The 26,700-nt window shown below is 39.6% G+C and overlaps 2 protein-coding genes across 5 annotated transcripts in view; one reads left to right on the top strand and one right to left on the bottom strand.

Annotated features, from left to right (window-relative positions):
• AP4S1 (adaptor related protein complex 4 subunit sigma 1) overlaps nt 1-8,962 on the bottom strand; it is a 53,857-nt gene extending 44,895 nt beyond the window's left edge. Inside the window, exon 1 of the mRNA XM_027521404.1 lies at nt 8,674-8,962. The gene's annotated coding sequence lies outside the window, so the exon portion shown is untranslated. The remainder of the gene's footprint in view (nt 1-8,673) is intronic.
• The window catches only part of STRN3 (striatin 3), a 107,460-nt gene continuing 88,661 nt past the window's right edge, over nt 7,902-26,700 (top strand). The window contains exon 1 of one of the 4 annotated variants that reach the window (XM_027521400.1): nt 7,902-8,548. In XM_027521400.1, coding sequence (XP_027377201.1) covers nt 8,267-8,548 — 282 coding nt within the window. In that variant the 5' untranslated portion in view covers nt 7,902-8,266. The remainder of the gene's footprint in view (nt 8,549-26,700) is intronic. The other 3 variants (XM_027521399.1, XM_027521398.1, XM_027521396.1) reach the window with 3 other exon arrangements.

Genomic DNA, 26,700 nt, shown 5'->3' with positions numbered 1-26,700 from the left:
TGCATTGCAGTTTGCTCTTTTGCTTTTGGAACACATGTCAACTTTTTTCTCAAAGATCTTTCTCTAGGCTCTAATACTAGTTTGTTGTCTATATTTATAGATGTAAATACTATACAATTTTCCCAAGTGACTGAATCACCCCCAAACTACCTTAAAAGTGATTTCAAAAGTGCAAATAATTTGTGAGCCAGAAATAGTAAATATTGAATCCACTGACAAGACAGGAGGAGGCAGAACTGTGAAAGAAAACTTTATTTTTTTCAAATAAACATGTACACTCACTGATCTAAGAGTAGAAACACTTCCTATTCTACCAAGAGCTGCGGAAGTGACCCAGAACTCTGATTTCCGCTTTCTCTCTTCATGGAGATAAGAATATTGTCACAATCTTTTCAGATGATGGAAAAAGATGACTAGACCAGTGACTGTGAACCAGTCTGAGCTCTTTGTTAGAGGGATGTCAGGTACATAGTCAGCAAGGCATGAAACTGGATGTTAAGGTCAGTAACTACAGGAGGTTATACAGTTCTCCAAGTCAGGGACAAAATACTTTGTATATCAGGTATTGCAGTAATTAGGGAGAAGGTATCTGAGTGTAAGCCACTATGACTTTTTTAAAAGCCAGAATTCCTTAACATACTTTTGCTGATATATGCACATGAAATATTAATATGACAAATCTCTTTTGGGTCAGATGTAATAAGCACACAGGTGTCTAAGATTAGCTAGTGGGGAAAAAAGACCCTTAAAATTCAAAATTGACTAAAGACATAAATAGGCAGCCATTCTTGAAAATCAGCAGCTGTATACTGAAACTGGGAGAATCAATGGGAGTGGAGGAGGGATGATCAAGACTGATGAAATGATACAACATATAGCAAGTTTCAAAGGTTGATACTGAAGACAGGAAATGACTCAGCCACAGTTTAGGGAGAACATTCCAGTCAGGTGAGTTGTAGGTGAATTTGGGAAAGCTTATTACCTACAGAGGCCAAGATTCTAGGAGCTTGCTGCAGTGTCAACAGGAGTCATGTACACAAAGCACAATCAGATCAGATCAGATCAGATCAGTCGCTCAGTCGTGTCCGACTCTTTGCAACCCCATGAATCGCAGCACGCCAGGCCTCCCTGTCCATCACCAACTCCCGGAGTTCACTCAGACTCACGTCCATCGAGTCAGTGATGCCATCCAGCCATCTCATCCTCTGTCGTCCCCTTCTCCTACTGCTCCCAATCCCTCCCAGCATCAGAGTCTTTACCAATGAGTCAACTCTTCCCATGAGGTGGCCAAAGTACTGGAGTTTCAGCTTTAGCATCATTCCTTCCAAAGAAATCCCAGGGCTGATCTCCTTCAGAATGGACTGGTTGGATCTCCTTGCAGTCCAAGGGACTCTCAAGAGTCTTCTCCAACACCACAGTTCAAAAGCATTAATTCTTCAGCGCTCAGCCTTCTTCACAGTCCAACTCTCACATCCACACATGACCACAGGAAAAACCATAGCCTTGACTAGACGGACCTTTGTTGGCAAAGTAATGTCTCTGCTTTTGAATATGCTATCTAGGTTGGTCATAACTTTCCTTCCAAGGAGCAAGCGTCTTTTAATTTCATGGCTGCAGTCGCCATCTGTAGTTTTTTTGGAGCCCAGAAAAATAAAGTCTGACACTGTTTCCACTGTTTCCTCATCCATTTCCCATGAAGTGGTGGGACCTGATGCCATGATCTTCGTTTTCTGAATGTTGAGCTTTAAGCCAACTTTCTCACTCTCCACTTTCACTTTCATCAAGAGGCTTTTGAGTTCCTCTTCACTTTCTGCCATAAGGGTGGTGTCATCTGCATATCTGAGGTTATCGAGATTTCTCCCGGCAATCTTGATTCCAGTTTGTGTTTCTTTCAGTCCAGCGTTTCTCATGATGTACTCTGCATATAAGTTAAATAAACTGGGTGACAATATACAGCCTTGACGAACTCCTTTTCCTATTTGGAACCAGTCTGTTGTTCCATGTCCAGTTCTAACTGTTGCTTCCTGACCTGCATACAGATTTCTCAAGAGGCAGGTCAGGTGGTCTGGTATTCCCACCTCTTTCAGAATTTTCCACAGTTTCTTGTGATCCACACAGTCAAAGGCTTTGGCATAGTCAATAAAGCAGAAATAGATGTTTTTCTGGAACTCTCTTGCTTTTTCCATGATCCAGCGGATGTTGGCAATTTGATCTCTGGTTCCTCTGCCTTTTCTAAAACCAGCTTGAACATCAGGAAGTTCACGGTTCACATATTGCTGAAGCCTGGCTTGGAGAATTTTGAGCATTACTTAATGGTGTAAAATATATTTTCCCAAAAGAGGAGATGATTTTGGTGCCTTTTACTACTAGTACTCAGGACGGTTCTGGTCATTGAACCTCAAGAGACAATTGGTAGAATGGTAGCAAAACTGATTAAAATGATTGAGGTGAAGAAAAAATATTTACATAAGTCCAGTCTGAATTTACGTTATTCGTCAAACATTTATTGGGGATTTCACTGTGCCAGGTACTGAGGGTACCATTATCAACAACCTAAAACTAGACTGGAAAGTCTGTGAAGGCAGAGATTATGTCTGTCTGATTCTCAGTGATCACCAAGGACTAACAAAAGTATCTAAAAAATAGCAGCCAATTCAGAAATTAAAAAAAAAAAAAATATATATATATATAAAAGTAAAGATTTATAGTACCTGGTATGTGCAGGTCTTCCTTTCACAGTGTTTAGTATGAGTGTTACTGAGGAATACATATATAGACAACTTAAACACAACGTACACTAACAAATTGAAGGATAAAAACCATATGATTATCTCAATAGATGCAGAGAAAGCCTTTGGCAAAATTCAACACCCATTTATGATAAAAACTCCCCAGAAAGCAGGCATAGAAGGAACATACCTCAACATAATAAAAGCCATATGTGATAAACCCACAGCAAACATTATCCTCAATTGCGAAAAATTGAAAGTATTTCCCCCAAAGTCAGGAACAAGACAAGGGTGCTCACTCTCACCACTACTATTCAACATATTTTTGGAAGTTCTAGCCACAGCAATCAGAGAAGAAAAAGAATAAAAGGAATCCAGATAGGAAAAGAAGAGTAAAACTCTCACTGTTTGCAGATGACATGATCCTCTACAAAGAAAACCCTAAAGATACCACCAGAAAATTACTAGAGATAGTCAATGAATATGGTAAAGTTGCAGGATATAAAATTAATACAGAAATTGCTTGCATTCCTATACACTAACAATGGGAAAATAGAAATTAAGGAAACAATCCCATTCACCATTGCAATGAAAAGAATAAAATACTTAGGAATAAATCTACCTAAAGACACAAAAGATCTATATATAGAAAACTATAAAACACTGATGAAAGAAATCAAAGATGACACAAATAGATGGAGAAATGTACCATGTTCATGGATTGGAAAAATCAATATAGTGAAAATGAATATACTACCCAAAGCAATCTATAGATTTAATGCAATCCCGATCAAGTTACCAATGGTATTTTTCACAGAACTAGAACAAATACCTTCACAATTTGTATGGAAATACAAACAACTTCAAATAGCCAAAGCAATCTTGAGAAAGAAGAATGGAACTGGAGGAATCAACCTGCCTGATTTCAGACTATACTACAAAGCTACAGTCATCAAGACAGTATGGTACTGGCACAAAGACAGAAATATAGATCAATGGAACAAACTAGAGAGCCCAGAGATAAATCCATGCACCTATGGACACCTTATCTTTGACAAAAGAGGCAAAAATATAAAATGGAGAAAAGACAATCTCTTTAACAAGTGGTGCTGGGAAAACTGGTCAACCATCTATAAAATAATAAAACTAGAACACTTTCTAACACAATACACAAAAATAAACTCAAAATGGATTAACAATTTAAATGCAAGACCAGAAACTATAAAACTCCTAGAGGAAAACATAGGCAAAACACTCTGTGACATAAATCACAGCAAGATCCTCTATGACCCATCTTCCAGAGTAATGGAAATAAAAGTAAAAATAAACAAATGGGATCTAATTAAACATAAAAGCTTTTGCACTACGAAGGAAACTATAAGCAAGGTGAAAAGACAGCCTTCAGAGTGGGAGAAAATAATAGCAAATGAAGCAACTGACAAAGAATTAATTTCAAAAATATACAAGCAGCTCATGCAACTCAATACCAGAAAAATAAACGATCTAGTCAAAAAATGGGCCAAAGAACTAAACAGACATTTCTCCAAAGAAGACATACAGATAGCTAACACATGAAAAGATGCTCAACATCACTCATTATCAGAGAAATGTAAATCAAAACCACAATGAGGTACCATCTCACACCAGTCAGAATGACTGCTATCAAAAAGTCTACAAACAATAAAGGCTGGAGAGGGTGTGGAGAAAAGGGAACCCTCTTACACTGTTGATGGGAATGCAAACTAGTACAGCCACTATGGAGAACAGTGTGGAGATTCCTTAAAAAACTGGAAATAGAACTGCCATATGACCCAGTAATCCCACTGCTGGGCATATACACTGAGGAAACCGGAATTGAAAGAGACACATGTACCCCAAGGTTCATCAAAGCACTGTTTACAATAGCTAGGACATGGAAGCAACTTAGATGTCCATCGGCAGACGAATGGGTAAGAAAGCTGTGGTACATATACACAATGGAATATTACTCAGCTATTTAAAAGAATGCATTTGAATCAGTTCTAATCAGGTGGATGAAACTGGAGCCTATTATACACAGTGAAGTAAAAATGAAAAACATCAATACAGTATATTAATGCATATATATATGGAATTTAGAAAGATGGTAACGACGACCCTATATGCAAGACTTCAAAAGAGACACAAAGAACAGACTTTTGGACTCTGAGGGAGAAGGCAAGGGTGGGATGATTTGAGAGAATAGCATTGAAACACGTATATTATAATATGTAAAACATATGACCAGTCCAACTTCCATGCTTGAAACAGGGGACTCAAAGCCAGTGCACTGGCACAACCCAGAGGAATGGGATGAGGAGGGAGATGGGAGGGATGTTCAGGATGGGGGACACATGTACACCCACGGCTGATTCACGTCAGTGTATAGCAAAAATCACCACAATATTGTAAAGTAATTAGCTTCCAATTAAAATAAATTAATTTAAAAAATAAAAAATAAATAAATGTAGTGAGTATTAGGAGTTCAGCATGGGATACTATTACTAAGATAGGGTCTCTAAATAATAAGCTTCTTGGAGGAGGAAATATTTGAGTTTTGAAGGAAGACAGGAAGGTAAGCCAGTTGGGTACAGCATGTATTAAATTCTTGGAAATGAAACAGTGTAATACATTTTCAGAACTCAAAATGGTGCAGTTTAGCTGGAGAGAAGAATGGGGTACCATGATGATGTGATGGTAGATTAGGCAATAAGATGGACTTTTATATGCTATGCTAAAATTTGGGCTTTATTCTAAATTTGGTCATCATTAATGCAGTGTAACCAGGGAATGACAGGATCAGACCTACCTTTTGAAGATCACTCAGACATCAGTGGTAGTGGAAAGCGGGTAAAGAGTAGAGGTGGAAAGGTTTAAATTAAGGCAATGTATGAAGATAATGGGAGAGATATAAGATAATACTGAGAAAGGGATTGGAAGGTACTAGAATGAAGGACTGCCAGGCCTCAGGTTTGAATGCAGTGCCACTTAACAGGATGGGTAATAGAAGTAAGTTTGTTGTTTTGAAGGTGGGTGAGGAGGAAAAATATAAACCCAGTCTTTATTTGAGCTTGATGTAAATCAGGAAATGTTAGTGGGTATATTCCTCGTTTTTTGATGCCAATGTAAGAGAGGTCAGCCACATCTTCTCACAAATTCCTTTTGTTGTATAATAGGTCTTGAGGCAGTATAATGTTTGTAAACTTTTTACCTTCTATGAGGCCCCTTGAAAAAGAACAAGATTGAATAAGCAGGTTGTATGTTAGTTGCTATAAAATGGAGAGATAGTTCTCAATACTGTGATCTCAGACCTTATTTCATATATAAATAAAATATGGCAGCAAGGGTAAGAAGTCCAATCTGCTTTCCATTAAACAATAATAGCAGTAAAGCAGACATGACAAAACAAGATGTATCACTTTATCTCTCTGAATTACACTCTAAATGGTCGTGAAAATTTTATTGACAGTAGAGAAGAAAAAAAATTAATGCAGTGAATTTTATACGTGATTTCCTGGCACAGCTGTAATTAATGAATCTTTTCTCTTAGATTGTTAAATATTTTTGTCCTATTTTTTAACCAAATGATTATTAGCTACATTAACTTTTAGAAGCTTACTAGTTCATTAAGAATGTTTCCTGGCAACCTAAGCACATAAAAACACATATTATGGTACTTAAAAAGATTAACCTTGTCTTTTATGTGTATATTATATTCACTCAAACAACCAAGAAAAACATTTTTAGCCACTCATCTAGGATTTTGTCTTCACAATGCTCTTATTTTCGATTTCCATCCAAAGATTCTGCTATGAACTGTTTATAATAGCCTGGACATGGAAGCAACCTAGATGTCCATCAGCAGAGGAATGGATAAGAAAGCCCTGGTACATATACACAATAGAATATTACTCAGCCATTAAAAAGAATACATTTGAATCAATTCTAATGAGGTGGATGAAACTGGAGCCTATTATACAGAGTGAAGTAAGCCAGAAAGAAAAACACCAATACAGTATACTAACGCATATATATGAAATTTAGAAAGATGGCAACGACAACCCTATATGCAAGACAGCAAAAGAGACACAGATGTATAGAACAGTCTTTTGGACTCTGTGGGAGAAGGCGAGGGTGGGATGATTTGAGAGAATAGCATTGAAACATCTATATTATCATATGTGAAACAGATCACCAGTCCAGGTTCAATGCATGAGACAGGGTGCTTGGGGCTGGTGAACTGGGATGACCCAGAGGGATGGGATGGGGAGGGTGGTGGGAAGGGGGCTCAGGATGGGGAACATATGTACACCCATGGCTGATTCATGTCAATGTATGGCAAAACCACTACAATATTGTAAAGTAATTAGCCTCCAATTAAAATAAATAAATAAATAAAAAGATTCTGCTATGTATGACAGTATTTGTGAGCCCATTCACTTCTAAAATGTCTGTTAATCAGCCTCCTTTAAGTTTTCTTTCTCCCTCTACCCATTATCAAGATCTAAAGTTTTTCACCTTCCCTTCTCCCAAGAGAAAAATGAAAACAATCGCTCCTGCTCCTCTCTCAAACGCCCCAAACGCAACCCACCCCAGAATTGGAAACCAGGGAGGCAAAGTGGTACATGTTGCAACTTGCGACTGGGAGCACAGACTTTGGAACCAGAGCCCGGAGACAGGGAATCAATCTTCACTTCCTGGAGGATCTGGGCTATTTGTCAAAAGAGAACGTTCCCAAAGCCCCAGGAACTGACTGGTGCTAGGAAACCAGAGAAAGAGCGGGTGACAAGCAGAGAAAGAGGCCCGATCCTCTGGGACTGCCAGAAACACGCAAGGAATGCAAAAGAAACGTCAAGAATCCGGGACCGGCTGCGGCCGGCTAGAAGGACCACTCAGGTTAAAACCCAACTCCGAAGGCAGGAGCGCCGCTGAGACTCGAGTGGGAAACGGCGCTGAGGGGGTTGACTGAACGAGGGAAACCCACTCCTGGGAAGGCAGAAACCGACTCCCTCCCAAATGTCTGAGTCGGTGACCCACAATCCGGTCCCGGCCACCAGACACCTCCGGCGAGCCTGGGGGCTGGCCTAGGGGCGGGGCCAAGCTCTTTCTCCGCCTCTAACGGCAGGCCGACTGCGTCCTCAGTACGCCTGCGTAGGGTGAGGCCGGACTCTATTTGGCTAGTAGGCGAGCGGCGGCATCGGCGTTCTCTACCCAGCATGCTGCGCGGGAGCGGCGGTCCTACGTCTATCCCCTTCCCAACCCTGCCCCCGCTTCCCACTCCCGTCGCGGCCCCCCCTTCCCCTAAAGTGAGTGAGTGAGACGGGCAGATGGAGGAGGGACTGTAATGGCGGCGGCCGGCAGCTCCCTGCTCTGACCCACGGCAGGCATACAGCAACGACCCCCTCCCTGCCCCTCTCTCTGCCGGCCTCCGCCCCGCCGCTAGCGCGGGGCCACCCTCTCCGGCCCTTCCCCCAGCCGTCGGCGTCTCGCCCTGCACCCCGGCCGGGGCCCCACACACAATGGACGAGCTCGCCGGAGGCGGTGGTGGCGGCCCGGCGATGGCGTCCCCTCCACGGCAGCAGCAAGGACCCGGGGGGAACATGAGCCTTTCGCCAGGGGGGAATGGAGCGGCGGGCGGCGGGGGTCCTCCGGCCACCGAGGGAGCGGGTCCCGCGGCAGGCCCCGAGCTGTCCCGGCCGCAGCAATACACTATCCCAGGGATCCTGCACTACATCCAGCACGAGTGGGCTCGGTTCGAGATGGAGCGGGCGCACTGGGAGGTGGAGCGGGCCGAACTACAGGTACCTCGCTGGGGTCGGTATGCGGGACGGCTGCGGCGGCTGGGTTCCCGGCCGGGGGTGGGGGGGTGGGGCCGGGACTCCCCTCATTCGGAACTCGAGGCCTTGGGAGACCGAGAGGAACCTACCTGTGCGGCTCGGGGGGCGATAGTCCTGGAGACGGCTCTTCCTAGAACCCCCCCTCCCCCTTTCCCGCAGAAGCTTGTTACCCAGACCTCACTGGCTGCGCGGTGCGGGCTTCCTTGGGGCAGCCATTTTGGCTTTTAGTATGGCGTCTGCGGGGGCTCCTCCGGAGGCGTTCTGCGCGGGCCTCCGGGGTTTGGGGCCGAGTTTCTCTCTGTGGGAGAATCCGGCGTGGGGCTGTCGGGCACTGCGCTGGCTCCTGTTTATGCCTCTTAAGATGGAGAACCCGAGGAGAGGGACTGGGTTGGGGATTTTACCACCTTTTCCCGAATCACCCCCCTGTTTCCGATTTGGCGTGACTGCCCCCCTCCCCCGGAGTTGGGAGCCCTTACTCTTTGACAGCCACGCTTCTTTCCAGGGCTGCTGCCGCTCACAATGGCTTGCGGCTGACCGATGAAGTTTTCATTTCCTACCGCCAACTTTTAAGTACCTTTTTACCTGGGATGCTGCCTTATTCACTTCGATTCTCTTTGAGTTCGTCCTTAGTGACTGACTCATCAACGCTGCTCTGTACTTTTAGAGTACTCTTCAGCAGGTCTTCCCCTCCTCAATTCCCGTCTTTACACACGAAAAGCCAAACCAGACTATCTGTGCCGTCTTCAGGAAACGATTGAGAAAAGATTTAATGTTAGTTTGGAGTAAAACGTTTTTGTTTCATATTACCAGCTCGCACAGGGGAAGCAGAGTTAAATATCCTTAGGAACCTTCATAATTGAGCCGGACCCGGTCTTAAGGTGAAACTTTTGAGATACTGGTTCACCTAACTTTTGGAAGATGTTGGTAGTTTAAGGGCTTATGTCTTGGATTTCAGAAGAGCTACATTTAAAAGGATTGTTCACCTCTTTCGCATGTTTGTGTTTATTTTAAAATCACTTTCCAAGGCAAATTTAGGCTTAGAAGGAAAAAAGCATGCATGTAAATAGTGCTGCACCTGTTCTTCAGACTGCTGTATATTTAGAGTGTATGTGGTATTGTTCGCTGATATACATGTCATATATGTCTGGGGTGAATGATTAGGGAAATGTAGTGTTGAAAGAAGATTGAATTAGCTTAAAAGGGTTGTCCTCAAACAAATACATCTTCAGTTTGATATTGAACCAGTCGACTTTTTGTCTCTACAAAGTGGGGAAAGTCAAACTTTTAAAAAGTAAAAAAGCAGATATTTTGACACTTATCAAAAAGTGAATTCACTTTATCAGGTTGGCAATTCAGTGTTTTAGTGCTTTGATATACTATTGGGCTTTTAAAAAATATTAACATGTCAAGTGTTGTTCCTTTTGTGTGTGCTCTGCTTTAAAATATCTGGGACATACAAAGTTCTCTTGATGAACAACTTTGTATTACACCATGTGCAAACTTAATATTCAGTGTGAGGCATTTATTTTTGAAAACTGCATTTACAAATGCATTGAAGCCTAGGCTCACTAAATAATACTTCACCAGTCCCTAATACAGTGTTTATAACCTTTGTACTGTTGTGGAAAAGGTTTAATTTAAACACTTTCTAAGTTAGTAAATGTATTAGTCATTGGTAAGCTTCACAAAATGTCTTACTTGTGTCTGAATTAGTAAAATCTATGCCACTTGAGATCTATATTGTTTACCTTAGCTTTTGGTTTGCCTTCTAATTCTCCTCTCGACAGAAGTCTTTTAAGGAAAATTTGTTTTGCTTGCTTGCTTTCAGCCTATCTACTGTTGTTGGCACATTAGTTCGGATATAGCCATTTTAAACTTTTTGTTTACTTACTTCGAAGAAGTTCTTCGGTGTTTATCTAGACTCTTTGTTTTTTTTTTCCCCTTTAGAAATTTTTATTATTTCACACTGATTCTTTTGGAACAAAATGTTCATGATTGTGTGTTTTTGTTCTATATATTTCTCTATGTTTTATTGGGCTACGTAGTTAATTTAGAATATTGAATTTGTTTTACATGTCTAAAGTCTTTAGTAAGAATGCTTGTGAGATGTCCATTTTAAAATGTATGAAAAATGTATTGGGAGAGTTTACGTGAAGCATGAATACATTTAAACTGTAAACTTAGACTTAATTTAAGAAAGATAACATAGAAGTAAAATAACTTGCATATCATTTGGTATACAGCCTTGAGTATACTGTTCATCTATACATTACTTAAAGTGTTTAGTACTAAAACTGTTCAATAATGACTACAAAGAGGCTAAGGTATACTTCCTTTTGATGTAAATTTTCAATGTGGATTTTATTTTTCCTGGCTTTGGAAAGGTTTTTAAACTAAAACTTTGCAGTATGGTTCTCTTTTCTGTAAAAGGAATTTTGGATAAAGTTCTTTCTTAGAAGATTGGAACTAAAGCAAAGAATGTCTTAAAACTCTTATTTTTGTGACGGTTCCTTACCTGGGACTCAGGTAAAAACTTTGTTACGTTAATAAGGCTCCAGGACAGTGATTTCTTTTCTTTTTTTTTTTAATTTTATTTTATTTAACTTTACAATATTGTATTTGTTTTGCCATATATCAAAATGAATCTGCCACAGGTATACATGTGTTCCCCATCCTGAACCCTCCTCCCTCCTCCCTTCCCATACCATCTCTCTGGGTCGTCCCAGTGCACCAGCCCCAAGCATCCAGTATCATGCATCGAACCTGGACTGGCAACTCGTTTCATATATGATATTATACATATTTCAATGCCATTCTCCCAAATCATCCCACCCTCTCCCTCTCCCAGAGTCCAAAAGACTGTTCTGCACATCAGTGTCTCTTTTGCTGTCTTGTATACAGGGTTATTGTTACCATCTTTCTAAATTCCATATATATGCGTTAGTATACTGTATTGGTATTTTTCTTTCTGGCTTACTTCACTCTGTATAATAGGCTCCAGTTATTTCTAAGTGAGAGTGCTACTGACAATCACTGGTAATCCCCCCTGCCCCAACCCCCCTAATATGCAGGGCTCTGTTTCATCTTCCAGAGATTTGGATTGAATTGGCCTAGGACTTGAAAAAAATGGACTGTTTTTAGGATTCAGCCAGTTCATATTATATAGAATGGAATTGCCCTTTCATCAGTATTTTAAACTGATGAGGTCGATATCATTCCTGTTTTACAGATTAGGAGACACACTTCAACAATGTAAGTAACTGTTTGCTAGCCGTAAGTATTGTAGCTCAGATTTGAATCTGGGTTCATCTGAATCCAAAGACTTTGGTCTTCTCACCACTCTTGAAACCGCTCTTATTGTCTTGGTATTTTTTGTAGAAATAGAATCTGACTTACAATTTACTATAGAGACGTGGGTTCAATCCCTGGGTGGGGAAGATCATCTGGAGAAGGAAATAGCAACTTACTCCAGTATTCTTGCCTGGGAAATCCCATGGACAGAGGAGCCTAGTGGGAAACTGTCCGCGGGGTTACAAAGAGTCACACGTGACTTAGCAACTAAACAACAACATACAGCACCACTGCAGTATGTTTCAAGAGTTTATTAAGCCCCCATGACATGGGTAGGTCTAGTTACGACACAAGTGATAGGTAGAAAATACAGTCCTGGTATTTGTCTTCTAAAATTACTAATTCTCTAGCAAATGTAAACTTTTAGCGTTTGTGTTTGCATACTCTGGCATACAGATTTGTGATAACTAGACAGATATTGCCACTTAAAGATCTTAATAGGAGATATTTCTCTCAGACATAACTTGATTTCTTCCTTTTGAATTGGGGGCAGTAGGTGTTTCTCTTCTAATCTATTATTGTCAGAGTTTCCTTTGGTTAGTCTATCCAAATCAAGTCTAGTCAAATCCTGTTCCTTTTTTATTACAAAATTTTTGTCAATCTATGAAATTACAAAAAAATAATATAGAGATTTTTCATTAAAGTACTCTTTTTATTGAGAGTTTCAGCCTTCATAAAGTCTTGCTGTTATGCACTTTTTCTATTTCAAATGATGGTGACAGTAAAAAAAAAATTATTTGGTAGAATTAAAAGTCCATAATCTTATGTCATATTCTCCCTGTTTTTTAAGTCTTGGAAACAAAAAGTTTGGGGACCATTAATATATAATTCTTTTTCTCTATTTACTTTTTAATCCTGTATAATCTTTTTGCTCTATTGTCTCATTACTCCAGACTGAGCTTAATAGGACACTTTTTTCTGTCGGTGGTTGACCTTCAAATTGCCAAATCTTTCTGCCTTCTCACAGATCATAAGTACTTAGCCAGCACTTTCTGCTGTTGACGGTTCTTCCTCAAAATCCTTTTCTTTGGCCACTACTCTGTAATCCCTTATTTTCCTTTTGATCTACTTATCATCTTCATATGTTTCTTCTACTTTGGTTTCAGTTATTGTTACCTGGGTTTCTGGTTCTTTTTACAGAAATACACAGTGGGTTTTTTTTTGTTTGTTTGCTTGCTTGCTTGCTTTTGCTAAGTGTTATTCCAGTGCTTTAGTATTTAGTCCTTAAATCCTAAAACCCAATGAGTTGGGCACAGTTGGTTTCTCTTGTTGTTATTTTGTTTAGTTTGATGCTAGGCTATTGGGCCCAGAGGTTAAGTAATCTAAGAGTAGCAGAGCTGGAATTTAAACCTAGGCAGGCTGCCTCTGGAAGCCATGTTGTTAGTTACTACTGTATCTTTGACTTTCAGATATCTCAAAAATATTTCTAACTTTCTCTGTAAATTTTCTGCTTCAGATTCAATACATCCATTATTTATTTCATCTCAAATGCCTGCCTCTTCCCCCCCACCGAGGCGCACTTAACTTGATCATTCTCCTTTATTCCCTGTTTTTGTTAATGTTTATTATCATCCTTCCCATTGGTAGATTCTAAAGAGATCAGTAGGTTCTTCTAAAAATGTTGAGTCTTTGGGTTTATTGATTCTAGTATGACTGTTCAGTGAATATATTTGAGTGTTACTTTGTGCTATATACTGGATATATAATGATGTATGAAGCAAGGAACTTGGCTGCTGTTGGAGATTGTACTCTAGATATAATAAAATGTGATAAATCAGAAATTAACAGGATGTTGAGAAAATAAATATAATGGGAAACCGTTGTAGATAGTGAGCTTTCACTAAGCAATTATTGAGCAGTTTTTATATGCCAGCCAAGAATTATTTTAAGTTAATGCATAGGTTGTTGTTTGTTTTCACTCACTAAGTTGTGTCCGACTCTGCAACCCCATGAACTGCAGCACGCCAGGCTTCTGTGTCCTTCACTATCTCCCAAGGTTTGCTCAAACTCATGTCCATTGAGTCAGTGATGCCATCCAGCCATTTCATCCTCTGTTACCTCCTTCTCTTGCCCTCAATCTTGCCCAGTATTAGGGTTTTTCCAGTGAGTCAGCTGTTTGTATTAGGTGGCTGAAGTATCGGAGCTTCAGCATTAGTCCTTACAGTGAATATTTCAGGGTTGATTTCCTTGCTGTCCTAGGGACTCCCAAGTTTTCTCCGGTACCACAGTTGGAAAGCATTAATTCTTTAGTGTTCAGCCTTCTTTATGGTCCAACTCTCACATCCATACATGACTACTGGAAAAACCAAAGCTTTCACTATATGGACCTTTGTTGGCAGAGTGATATCTCTGCTTTTTAATACACAGTCTAGGTTTGTCATAGGTTTTCTTCCAAGGAGCAAGTCTTTTAATTTTGTGGCTGCAGTCACTGTCCATGTTAATTTTGGAGCCCAGTAATATGAAATTTGTCACTGTTTCCAATTTTCCCCCATCTATTTGCCATGAAATGATATGACCAGATAACCATGATCTTCATTTTTTGAATGTTGAGTTTTAAGCCAAAATTTTCACTCTCCTCTTTCATTAAGAGACTCTTTAGTTCTTCACTTTCTGCCATTAAAGTGATATCATCTGTATATCTGAGATTGTTGATATTTTTCCCAACAATCTTGATTCCAGCTTGTGAGTCATCCAGCCCAGCATTTCGTATGATGTACCCATAACTCATTTAATTTTTGTGAAGCCTCTATGGGGATATGGATACTTTTACATCTCAAGTATGAGTACCTAACCATAGGTATTTCAGAGGAAAACAGCAGCATTAGAAGAAGTTCTGAAGCAGGAAAGGTCTTCACTGGACGTGTGAATTTTACTATAGTGATTCAAGGGACTATTTAATATAGATAGTCTCAGTAGCCTAATACATGTATTTTAATTTAGTGATTGTTAATTTTTTGGAAATAGTCTCCTTTGCATATAGACTGAAAGCTTTGGAGCTTTTTTCTAGTTAAAAAACAAATTTTTTTGGCTTTTAATGTCTTTGAAGCCTAGCTACTGACCTGAGGAAATAACCCTGATTTAATCCGTGCTTATAATTCCTTTACTACCATTGTTTTAGTTCAGAGTGTTTCTCCTGCGTGATTTCTCTGGAGAAATCTAGCACTTTTCCTCCATATATGCTCCTCTCTTAAAGAGTTTGTCCTTTATATTGTAAGTATGATTGGATTATATATACTCTTACTTTAATTTTTAAAGATGATGGAGAGTTTTAAACAAATTCAAAAATAACAGTTATCAGGACTTCCCTAGTGGTGCAGTGGATAAGACTCTGCCTGCCAATGCAGCGAACGTGGGTTCGATCCCTGGTCTGGGAAGATTCAGCCGTGCTGCAGAGCAGTTGAGCCTGTGCACCACAACTACTGAAGCCCTCGCTCCTGGAGACCGTGCTCTGGAACAAGAGAAACCACCGCAGTGAGAAGCCCAGAAGCTGGCAATGAAGAGGTGCCCCCGTTCACCACTAGAGAAAGTCAAAGCAAATCAGTGAAGACCCAGCATAGTGAAAAATAAATACCAAAAAACATATATATAGTTATCTGTGACCACCCATAAACTTGTCACTCATCACTCAGTAACAACTCAGGACTAGTTTTATTTTACTTATACTTCTGTCCACTACCCTATCCCAAATTATTTGGAAGCAAATCCCAGAAACATGCAATTTCATCTGTGCATATTTCAGTATATATCTAAAAGATAAGGACTTTAAAAGAGAATTGTAGTTGCATCACCAAATTATTAAGAAAAATAAGTAATTTCTTAATATTATCAAATACCTGCTGTTTGAATACTAGTTTTCACACGTCTTTGAACAGTTTGTTTGAATCAGGATCCAAATAACACATTGTGATTGGAACCACCCCCTCCATCTTTCTTCCTTTTCCTTGCTACTTTCTGTTGAAGAAATCAGTCTTTGGTCCTGTAAAGATTCCCAGAATCTGTGTTTTGCTGCATGCTTCCCTAATACAGTTTAACACATTCCATTGTCGTGTTTGTTTTCCCCTGTAATTCAGTTAGTTGGATATAGGGGCTTGATCCAAACTGGCTTATTTTCTTCTTCTTTGGTGGGGTGTTGGAGGATGAGGATATGTCACAGCTGGTGATGAGGTCTTCTGTCAGTAAAGCACAAAACATCTTTCCTGATGTTAGCTCTTGATGTTAAGTAACTTGGTAACATTCATCCATTAGGGCCACCCTAAGTTCTTAAAAAACGAATTTGCGATATAATTCACACTTGTCCCACAGTATCTATGAAGTGAGTGGTTCCAGGACTCCCACACCCACCTTGCCCCTCTATCTCTGGATTCTGAAGTCCTTTATAAAAAATAGTGTATTTGCATATTCTTCCTATAACTTTAAATTACTTCTAAATTACTTAGAATACCTAATACAATGTAAGTAGTTGTAAATACAATGTAAATAGTTGCCTGAAGTTGCAAATTTAAGTTTTGATTTTTGGAACTTTCTGAAGTTTTTTTTTTCTGACTATATTCCATGCACAATTGGTTGAATCGACTGGATGCAGAACCTGTGGATACAGAAGATTGACTACATTTCTGAGGTTTTTAGTATATGACTATGTTGTGTCCTCATCATCACTCTGTAACCTCAAAACATTTTTATCACATGCAAATGAACGCAGTTTAGCAGTTAGTCCCTATTAGCAATTAGTCCCAATTTCCCCTTTCCGTTGGCAATCACTAATTTCTGTCTCTATAAGAATGGTTTTTATATCTCAAGGATTTGCCTATTCTGGACACTGTATATAAAAGGGATCACAGTATATAGCTTGTGAATAGATTCTTTCACTTAAGGAAATGTTTTTAAGGTTCAACCACGTGTAGCAGATAACAGTACAGTATTTCTTATTATGGCTGAATAATATTCTATTGCATGGATATACTACATTATGTCTGTCAGTTGGTGGATATTTGAGTGTTTCTGTTACACTTTTTACTAATATATATGCACAAGTTTTTGTGTCAATGTATGTTTTCAGTCCTCCTATTATATACCTAGGAATGGAATTGCTAGGTCATGTTCAACTTTTTTGAGGAACCTGCCAAAATGTTTTCCAGTGTGACTGCCTCATTTACTTGCCCACCAGCAACACACGAGGATTCCAGGGCCTCTCTTACTTTTTTTCAACTTTAAATATATTTTTCTTATTAAAAAAGCATTTTTTTAAAAAATGCCTTTTAACTGTTTTTTTTTTTTTTTTTGCAAGTTGTGTTTTCTTTCTCTCTCATAGTTTTTAGATCAATTTTGTTTAGTTGTTTAGACTTTTTTTTTGTTTGTTTGTTTAGACTTTACTTTTTAGGGCAATTTTGGCTTTATAGCAAAATTTAGCTGAAAGTACAGTTTCCATATAACACCTTGCCCATCAAAACCTCTAATATTAGAAGCTTTACTGGTGTGGTGCATTTGTTAAAATTGATGAACCCAGCATTATCAACTAAAGTCCGTAGATTACATTAGGGTTTACTTTCTGTCCTGTGTGTTCTTTGGGATTTGACAAATATATAATCACATGCATCCATTTTTATGGTAAACAGTGATTTTTCACTGCCCTAGAAAAGGCAGAGGAATCAGAGATCAAATTGCCAATATCCGCTGGATCATGGAAAAAGCAAGAGAGTTCCAGAAAAACATCTATTTCTGCTTTATTGACTATGCCCAAAGCCTTTGACTGTGTGGATCACAATAAACTGTGGACAATTCTGAAAGAGTTGAGAATACCAGACCACCTGACCTGCCTCTTGAGAAATCTGTATGCAGGTCAGGAAGCAACAGTTAGAACTGGATATGGAACAACAGACTGGTTCCAAATAGGAAAAGGAGTTTGTCAAGGCTGTATGTTATCATCCTGCTTATTTAACTTATATGCAGAGTACATCATGAGAAACGCTGGACTGGAAGAAGCACAAGCTGGAATCAAGATTGCCGGGAGAAATCTCAATAACCTCAGATATGCAGATGACACCACCCTTATGGCAGAAAGTGAAGAGGAACTCAAAAGCCTCTTGATGAAAGTGAAAGTGGAGAGTGAGAAAGTTGGCTTAAAGCTCAACATTCAGAAAACGAAGATCATGGCATCCGGTCCCATCACTTCATGGGAAATAGATGGGGAAACAGTGTCAGACTTTATTTTTGGGGGCTCCAAAATCACTGCAGATGGTGATTGCAGCCATGAAATTAAAAGACGCTTACTCCTTGGAAGGAAAGTTATGTCCAACCTAGATAGTATATTCAAAAGCAGAGACATTACTTTGCCAACAAACGTCCAGCTAGTCCAGGCTATGGTTTTTCCAGTGTTTATGTATAGATGTGAGAGTTGGACTGTGAGGAAGGCTGAGCGCCGAAGAATGGATGCTTTTGAACTGTGGTGTTGGAGAGTCCCTTGGACTGCAAGGAGATCCAACCAGTCCATTCTGAAGGAGATCAGCCTTGGGATTTCTTTGGAGGGAATGATGCTGAAGCTGAAACTCCAGTACTTTGGCCACGTCATGTGTAGAGTTGACTCATTGGAAAAGACTCTGATGCTGGGAAGGATTGGGGGCAGGAAGAGAAGGGGACAACAGAGGATGAGATGGCTGGATGGCATCACTGACTCGATGAACGTGAGTCTGAGTGAACTCCGGGAGTTGGTGATGGACAAGGAGGCCTGGCGTGCTGCGATTCATGGGGTCGCAAAGAGTCGGACATGACTGAGCGGCTGAGCTGAGCTGAGCTAAAAAATCCCCTATAGTCCATCTATTCCTTCCTCCCTAACCCAAATGCATGACAAATACTGCTCTTTTTATTGTTGTTTTGTTGTTTGGTTTTGGTTGCACCAACCAAAATCACAGTTGTGACTTGCAACTCCCAGTTCCCCAAACAGGGATCGAACCTGTGCCCTCCTGCAGTAGAAGTGTGGAGTGTCAACCACTGAACTGCCAGGGAAATCACAACTAGTGCTCTTTTTAACTGTCTTCCATACTTCTGCTTTTTCCAAAAGATCACATAATCAGAATCATACAGTATGTAGTTTTTTCACATGGACTTCTTTGACTTGGTGGTGTGCATTTAAGGTTCCTCCTTAATTGTTTTTTTGTGGCCTGATCTTTATAGTCCTGAATTGATATTTCGTTGTACATTTGTACCACAGATTATCTCTCTCCTCACCTTATTGAAGGACATCTTCGTTGCTTCTAAGTTTTGGCAATTATGAGTAATTGCACATCAACATTTACTCGTAATTTAGGTATATAGCAAGGAGCTTGATTGCTCCAGTGTATGGTAAGAATATGTTTAGTTTTCTAAGAAACTGCCAAACAGTTTTCCAAAGTGGCTGTACCTGTTTTGTACCTTTTGTTGCTCCGTATTTCGTCAGCATTTGATGTCAGTATTTTGAATTTTAGCTATTCTAATAGGTGTGTAGTGATACCTTGTTTTAATTTGAAATTCCCCTAATGACATATGGTGTTGAGCACCTAATTTGCCATCTGTGTGTCGTCTTTGGTGAGGTATCTGTTCAGAGCTTTTGCCTTTTTAAAAATTGAATTGTCTGTATCTCCTCCTCTTGACATTCATGGGATGGAATGGTGTTGGGCATTGTTTCCAGTCATTGATGAGTAATTGTTCAGTAAGTGGTAGTCATTACTTATAACACCTATTAATCTTAAAAGGTGCTTTAATGACATAATTTAAAGGAACAAGTAATTATAATATCACCTTCCCTTTACTTCCTTCCAGTGAAGCTACCAAAGGCAATGATTAAATTTATTTTATCTGAAGATAAAATCAGATCAGATCAGTCGCTCAGTCGTGTCCGACTCTTTGCGACCCCATGAATCGCAGCACGCCAGGCCTCCCTGTCAATCACCAACTCCCAGAGTTCACTCAGACTCACGTCCATCGAGTCAGTGATGCCATCCAGCCATCTCATCCTCTGTCGTCCCCTTCTCCTGCCCCCAACCCCTCCCAGCATCAGAGTCTTTTCCAATGAGTCAACTCTTCGCATGAGGTGGTCAAAGTACTGGAGTTTCAGCTTCAGCATCATTCCTTCTAAAGAAATCCCAGGGCTGATCTCCTTCAGAATGGACTGGTTGGATCTTCTTGCAGTCCAGGGGACTCTCAAGAGTCTTCTCCAAGACCACAGTTCAAAAGCATCAATTCTTTGGCGCTCAGCCTTCCTCACAGTCCAACTCTCACATCCATACATGACCACTGGAAAAACCATAGCCTGGACTAGATGGACCTTTGTTGGCAAAGTAACGTCTCTGCTTTTCAATATACTATCTAGATTGGTCATAACTTTTCTTCCAAGGAGTAAGCGTCTTTTAATTTCATGGCGGCAGTCACCATCTATAGTGATTTTGGAGCCCAGAAAAATAAAGTCTGACACTGTTTCCACTGTTTCCCCATCTATTTCCCATGAAGTGGTGGGACCGGATGCCATGATCTTCATTTTCTGAATGTTGAGCTTTAAGCCAACTTTCTCACTCTCCACTTTCACTTTCATCAAGAGGCTTTTTAGTTCCTCTTCGCTTTCTGCCATAAGGGTGGTGTCATCTGCATATCTGAGGTTATTGAGATTTCTCCCGGCAATCTTGATTCCAGCTTATGCTTCTTCCAGCCCAGCGTTTCTCATGATGTACTCTGCATATAACTTAAATAGACAGGGTGACAATATACAGCCTTGATGAACTCCTTTTCCTATTTGGAACGAGTCTGTTTTTCCATATCCAGTTCTAACTGTTGCTTCCTGACCTGCATACAGATTTCTCAAGAGGCAGGTCAGGTGGTCTGGTATTCTCATCTCTTTCAGAATTTTCCACAGTTTCTTGTGATCCACACAGTCAAAGGCTTTGGCATAGTCAATAAAGCAGAAATAGATGTTTTTTTGGAATTCTCTTGCTTTTTCCATGATCCAGCGGATGTTGGCAATTTGATCTCTGGTTCCTCTGCTTTTCTAAAACCAGCTTGAACATCAGGAAGTTCACTGTTCACATACTCCTGAATAGTAGTCTCTAATTGTAAGTGAGTAAGATCTGTGGTGTTTCCAATACCTAGTTAATAATCATGATACAGATTCTCACAGTCGTTCACTGGTCTATGTGATTCAGTAGTCTGGAGGTGGAGTCTGTGTTTTTAAAACATATAGCTGGTGATTCTGATACTCAGCCACATCTGAGAACCTGCAAGATAAAAGTCACTTAAGGATTTTGGTAGAACCCAGTTCTCTAACCTTTTTCCCTGTTAGATTGTCATTGGTTCTACTGATAGGTTAAGTGAGCAGTATATCACCGCTTCTCTGCACTCACAGTGGCTTGCACTGTGTATGTTTACATTATTGTGCTTTTCTTTTTTTTGTTTTCACTTCCTGCTTTCTAGTACATTGAAACTACTTGTTAACAAGAACTTACTGGATTTTGAGTATGCTGCAAATTTTTGTTGGATTGATTTGAAACACTATGGTTTTGATTACATAGATGAAAGCAGTATGTGTCCATAAAAAGAACTGTTTAAGAATAACACTTGTTAATGTTTTTTAAACTATTTGTTTATTTTTATTTGGCTGCTCCAAGTCGTAGTTGTGAGTTGTGGGCTGCAAACTCTTAGTTTCAGCACGTGGGGTCTAGTTCCCTGACAGAGATAGAACTTGGGCTGTCTGCATTGGGAGGATGGAGTCTTAGCCACAGGACCACCAGCAAGTCCCACATCTGTTAACATTTAAAGAGTGTCTTCTGTACGTTGGGAATCATTCTAATTTTTATGCCCTCCCTAAGTCATAGGAACAAGTATTTCTGTTTTAGAAGGAAAAATGGGCAAGAGTTTAAATGACTTGTTCAACATAAAACAGTAAACAGGTAATGAATCCAGGTGCTGCTGAGTTGCTTTTGACCAGTATGTTTGCCATCTTAAGGTAATTCTGGGACTACCTCAGTAGTAAAGAATTGTAAACAAATGACTAAATGAATAGGCTCAGTGTCACAAGATTTAAAAGGCTGTATGTAACTGAGCAATTATAAATGTGTAGTGAAATTTTGGATCATCTTTAGATAGACTTTATAAAGGTTTTTAAAAACGTTTCAGACTCTTTATTTTTTGAATAGTTAATACATGGTTCAGAATTAAATCTGTGCGTACCATGAGCCTGTCCACCCTTAGTTCTGCATTAGTAACCACTTTCATTAGTACTAGATGTATCCTTCCAGCGTATTTTTTCTCTTAAAAAATATTTTTATTTATTTACTTATTTTTGGCTGTGCTGGGTCTTTGTTGCTGTGAGGGCTTTCTCTAGTTGTGGTGAGTGGGGGCTACTCTTCGATGTGGTACGCAGACTTCTTATTGCAGTGGCTTCTCTTGTTGCAGAGCACAGGTTCTAGACATATGGGCTTCAGTAGCTGCTGCTCCTGGTCTCAGTAGTTGTAGCTTGTGGGCTGTGGATGGAGGACTCAGTCGTGTTGAAAAGGCTTCGTTGCTCCACAGCATGTGGAATCTTCCCAGATCAGGAATCGAACTTGTGTCTCCTGCATTGGCAGGTGAATTCTTAACCACTAGCCCACCAGGGAAGTCCCGCCTCCAGTTTCTGTGTCAGATAGATGTGAACAAATAGGTATACTGATTTTCTTCTCTTTCTGATACAATAGTTCATAAACTATATACCTATTTTTCACTTTGCATTTTCATTTAACGTTTCCTGGAATTTGAAGTCTGTTACTGGTGGGCTGCCATCTGTGGGGTTGCACAGAGTCAGACATGACTGAAGTGACTTAGCAGCAGCAGCAGCAGTGGAGAATATTCTTGACTTTTTTTTTGTTTTGTTTTAATAGCAGCTGCATAGTAGTCTACTTTGTGTACATGCCATAGTTGATTTAATTACCCCACTATTGTTGAATGGTTGTGTTGGAAGTTTCAGAAAACATTTGTATCTGGTTGTTGTTGTTTTAGTATTTATTTATTTATTTGTCTGTGCTGGGTCTTAGTTGCGTTGTGTGGGATCTAGTTCCCTAAGGATTGAGCCCTGTCCCCCAGGCCACCAGGGAAGTCCCTGCACTGTGTTCTTAAATGTGTGAGCAACCAGCCTTCTGCCTCAAAATAAACTATTATATTGCTTTTTTGTTTTGTAATAGTTAAACTAAATTTTGTATGATCTTTGTTGGCTTGCATTTAAGTCTGAATTTTAAGTTAGGGATCACGAATGTTTTAGCTTTGAAAGCCATTAAATAACCAGTTCTATTTAAGTTGTAAGTCTGTTACTGAAGTCCTGAGGAAATAAGGAGTGAGAAAGACAAAACAAAGAAAGATGAAATAGGAAAAAAGGGGGTGGGTGGATGAGAAGAGGAATAAACACAGTGATAGAGAAACAATGGATGGGTGTGTATAACATGCCACCAACAGTTGTCTCAGACGGTAAAACTAGTTCAGTTCAGTTCAGTTGCTCAGTTGTGTCCAACTCTTTGCGACCCCATGAATCGCAGCACGCCAGGCCTCCCTGTCCATCACCAACTCCCGGAGTTCACTCAAACTCACGTCCATCGAGTCAGTGATGCCATCCAGCCATCTCATCCTCTGTCGTCCCCTTCTTCTCCTGCCCCCAATCCCTCCCAGCATCAGAGTCTTTTCCAATGAGTCCACTCTTCGCATGAGGTGGCTAAAGTACTGGAGTTTCAGCTTCAGCATCATTCCTTCCAAAGATCACCCAGGACCAGTCTCCTTTAGAATGGAATGTTTGGATCTCCTTGCAGTCCAAGGGACTCTCAAGAGTCTACTCCAACACCACAGTTCAAAAGCATCAATTCTTCGGCGCTCAGCTTTCTTCACAGTCCAACTCTCACATCCATACATGACCACAGGAAAAACCATAGCCTTGACTAGACGAACCTTTGTTGGCAAAGTAATGTCTCTGCTTTTGAATATGCTCTCTAGGTTGGTCATAACTTTCCTTCCAAGGAGTAAGCGTCTTTTAATTTCATGGCTGCAATCACCGTCTGCAGTGATTTTTGGAGCCCAAGAAAATAAAGTCTGACACTGTTTCCCCATCTATTTCCCATGAAGTGATGGGACCAGATGCCATGATCTTCGTTTTCTGAATGTTGAGCTTTAAGCCAACTTTTTCACTCTCCTCTTCCGCTTTCATCAAGAGGCTTTTTAGTTCCTCTTCACTTGCTTCCATGAGGGTGGTGTCATCTGCATATCTGAGGTTATTGATATTTCTCCCATGGCCTAAGTTAACCTTTGTTGGTTTTTTTCCCCAGAGTTTTAAGAAGTAGACCAGACTTTCATAAGCTTATATTAAAAAAGAGAGGGTGGGGTGCATTTGAGATTCTAAAAAGTATATAATTACACATCTTTATACTTTGCATATATCAGCATACCCTGGTCATTTTGTTCTTAATATTTACTGTAACTTGTAATTCTAAAAATACTCCCCTCCCTCTTTAAGACTGATTGTAAACTTTTTGAAAGGAGGGCTCTTATCTTTTTTTTTAGAAAAGTCAAGTATACCTAATGTGACAGTAAAGGGTCTGGCACATAATGGTGGTAGTGGTTGTGGTTTCGTTGCTAAGTTGTGTCTAACTCTTGCAACACCATGGACTATACCCCATCAGGCTCCTCTGTTCATGGGATTTCCCAGGCAAGAATACTCTCTCCAAGGGGTTGCCATTTCCTTCTCCAGGGGATCTTCCAGACCCAGGGATTGAACCTGTGTCTTCGGCATTGCAGAGGGATTCTTTACCACTGAGCCACCAGGGAAGCCTCATAATAGGTGTTTGCTAAATATTTGTTAAATGAGTGAAGTTGCTGAGGACATTCCACTTAAGTTGTTAGATACGAGAAACTGAATTGTAATTTTTGTAGTACGTAATAGGGAAAAAAGCTCACCAGATAGAGATAACACCAGTAGTAAATGACTACTCTTCCCTTTTCTTCTCATTTGATATTGGGATGAAACCAAACTTTGTTTTTTATTATAAGATATTCAAAATACTTTTTATTATAAGGTATTTAAAAAAAATTCTGTCTCCCCCTTGTGGGAGATAGAGTGTAAGAGAGATCACAACTTCAGTTAAAATGAATCTGTGCTTGGGATTAATGCATGGGAGTGGGGGTTACTATTTTCTCAAAAATAGTGATGATTTTTATGAACAATATTTAATGACTAGACAGTGCTTATGAAAGCTAAAAAGCAGAGGTTCATGTTACATGTCAAATCAGCTATGTTAAAAAATATATTGAACAACGCAGTACAAATGTTTTAAAATAACCTTTGTGATCTTTGGGTCGTAGGATTATTTTAAAAAAAAAAAAGGCCCAACAAACATTATAAGGTAGGTATTTTCTTTTATTGAAACAAATATTTCAGAAATGAATGGTTTCTTTATGCATATGTATAAAGAGAGGAGAGGAAGAGAGGGAGACACAGACACTGTTGAAGGATGCTTTATCATCAAACAGCAAGTTGAACTTGGTACTTATAATGAGTTATCTTTTCCCCATTTTCTTTTTTGATTGATTTCTTTGAAAGCTTAACAAATACCATTATTTATTCATGAAGATCTTATTTTATGATGTTTTGAATTTTTGTTGTGTGGTTGGACTTAGTTGGTTTTATTTATTTTGTACATTTTTTACATTAGTTTTTAATTTTTAGTTATTGTTAAAGTAATATATGAAAGTAAGGCTACAGAAATGTCAAATATAGTGACTTTTTTGATAATCTTAGTTTTCTACGAACAACACTGCTTTTGGGTGTATATCTTTTCAGAACTTTTTCTCTAAGTAGTCCCCTTTTATCAGCAAAAGGTATATTCCAAGACCCCCAGTGGATGCCTGACTCCATGGATAACGGACCTAACCCTGTATATGCTGTGAGGGTTTTTCACACTTCTCAAGTCTCCTTTTACCATATTTCAATATAGGTAATAAAGTTAGTTAAATCATTAGCTTTTATGTTATTATGACCATACAAATAATGAGTCTTGTATAATAATTTATATATAACTTGTGGGTCAAAAATTGTACTATGAATCCTGTTTCTTTTCTGTAAAGTTTTTGTTTTTCTTGGAGTTACTTGCCGCCCACCACCCCCACCCCACCCTCAGCTTTTTAAAAATTTGCTTAGTTTCCTGTGTACCTATTGCTGTTTTTCTAAAAGCTTTTACTAATCTGTCAGGGTTTTCAGACTCTAGTACATCACATTGTCTGTAAGTTCTGCCTCTTTTTTGTGGAGGAGTTGGAGTGGGGAGAACTTACTTCAGAACTGTTATTCTCCTTGCTCTGATCTAGACTTTTGTGTATAGTTTTGTGTATAGTTACTATTGTGTCTGCCCTCTTCTTAAAGGGGAATCCCCTGCACCACCACCACCCTTCCCACCCCTCCCCCCTACCTTTTTATGTTGGCTCCCTTTCTGCCTCCTGTTTGGCTTATTTAGTCCTTTATTTGGCTGAAATATGTTATCTGGTTGTTTCTTGAGAAAAGTTGCACAGGAGGTAAATTTTAGAGACTTGTATCTTTTTTAAGAAAAAAAAATGTTTTATTTTCATACTTGATTGGTAGTTTGACTGGAAATAAGTTTCCATCAACATTTCGAAGACATAAGAAATAAGTTTCGAAGACATAAGAAATAAGTTTCCATCAACATTTGGAAGACAAGAGAATGTCTTCGAAATTTCTCTTGTCTTTGAACTTTCAGTACAGCTTTTGAAAAGTCTGATGCTGT

Source organism: Bos indicus x Bos taurus, chromosome 21, assembly GCF_003369695.1.
Source record: "Bos indicus x Bos taurus breed Angus x Brahman F1 hybrid chromosome 21, Bos_hybrid_MaternalHap_v2.0, whole genome shotgun sequence".
Classification (NCBI taxonomy): Eukaryota; Metazoa; Chordata; class Mammalia; order Artiodactyla; family Bovidae; genus Bos; species Bos indicus x Bos taurus.
The sequence above is the reverse complement of the archived record's forward strand: the minus strand, read 5'-3'. Positions and strand labels throughout refer to the sequence as shown.